The sequence below is a fragment of the Malurus melanocephalus genome, unplaced genomic scaffold (genome assembly GCF_030028575.1).
Source record: "Malurus melanocephalus ecotype Western Australia unplaced genomic scaffold, MMel_1.1 scaffold_2161, whole genome shotgun sequence".
Lineage (NCBI taxonomy): Eukaryota > Metazoa > Chordata > Aves > Passeriformes > Maluridae > Malurus > Malurus melanocephalus.
Genome location: NW_026625393.1, coordinates 12,416 through 13,412, shown reverse-complemented (window position 1 = coordinate 13,412; position 997 = coordinate 12,416). Strand labels below are relative to the sequence as shown.

General features: G+C 67.9%; 1 protein-coding gene across 1 annotated transcript in view; it reads left to right on the top strand.

Annotated features, from left to right (window-relative positions):
* Nucleotides 1-768: 768 nt before the first annotated feature.
* The window catches only part of TARBP2 (TARBP2 subunit of RISC loading complex), a 4,182-nt gene continuing 3,953 nt past the window's right edge, over nt 769-997 (top strand). The window contains exon 1 of the mRNA XM_057388600.1: nt 769-969. Coding sequence (XP_057244583.1) covers nt 810-969 — 160 coding nt within the window. The 5' untranslated portion in view covers nt 769-809. The remainder of the gene's footprint in view (nt 970-997) is intronic.

Below are 997 nucleotides of genomic sequence, written 5' to 3'. Positions count from 1 at the left end.
TGCGGGGGTTCCATCCCTGTCCCCGTGTCCCCGCGTTATACACCAATGCCACCCATGTCCCCCCATGTCCCCACACTCCATGGCAGTGCCACCCCTGTCCCCGTGTCCCTGTGCCATACGGTGATGCCACCCCCACGTCTCCACTGGTGCCATCGCCATCCTCAGCTCCTAATGCCCCGTGGCACTGCCACCCGTGTGTCCCTGTGTCCCCTCTGAGCCCTGGGGACAGCCTGGAGCAGATGTCACCCTGTGTCCCTGCAGTACATGGCAGTGCCACCCTATCCCCGTGTCCCCTGGGGATCAGTGACAGCCGTGTCCCCGTGTCCCTGCGGGTCGGTGACAGCCGTGTCCCCGTGTCCCCTGGGGGTCACTGACAGCCGTGTTCCCGTGTCCTCGTGCCCGTGGGTCGGTGACAGCCGTGTTCCCGTGTCCCCTGGGGGTCACTGACAGCCATGTCCCCATGTCCCCTGGGGATCAGCGACAGCCCTATCCCCATGTCCCCATGTCCCCGTGTCCCCGTGTCCCCGTGGGTTGGTGACAGCCGTGTCCCCGTGGGTCGGTGACAGCCGTGTCCCTGTGTCCCTGTGCCCGTGGGTCAGTGACACCCATGTCCCCGTGTCCCCTGGGGATCAGTGACAGCCGTGTCTCCGTGTCCCTGCGGGTCGGTGACAGCCATATCCCAGTGTCCCCATGCCCGGGGGTTGGTGACAGCCGTGTCCCCGTGTCCCCTGGGGGTCGGTGACAGCCGTGTCCCCGTGTCCCCTGGGGGTCGGTGACAGCCGTGTCCCCGTGTCCCCAGCCTGGAGCAGATGGTGGCCGCCAGCCCCGGGAAGACGCCCATCAGCCTCCTGCAGGAATATGGGACGCGCTTAGGCCGGACCCCCGGCTACGACCTGCTCAAGGCCGAGGGCCAGGCCCACCAGCCCAACTTCACCTTCCGYGTCACCCTCGGGGACATCAGCTGCACCGGTGGGACCCCAGAGCCCCCGGGGGCCAC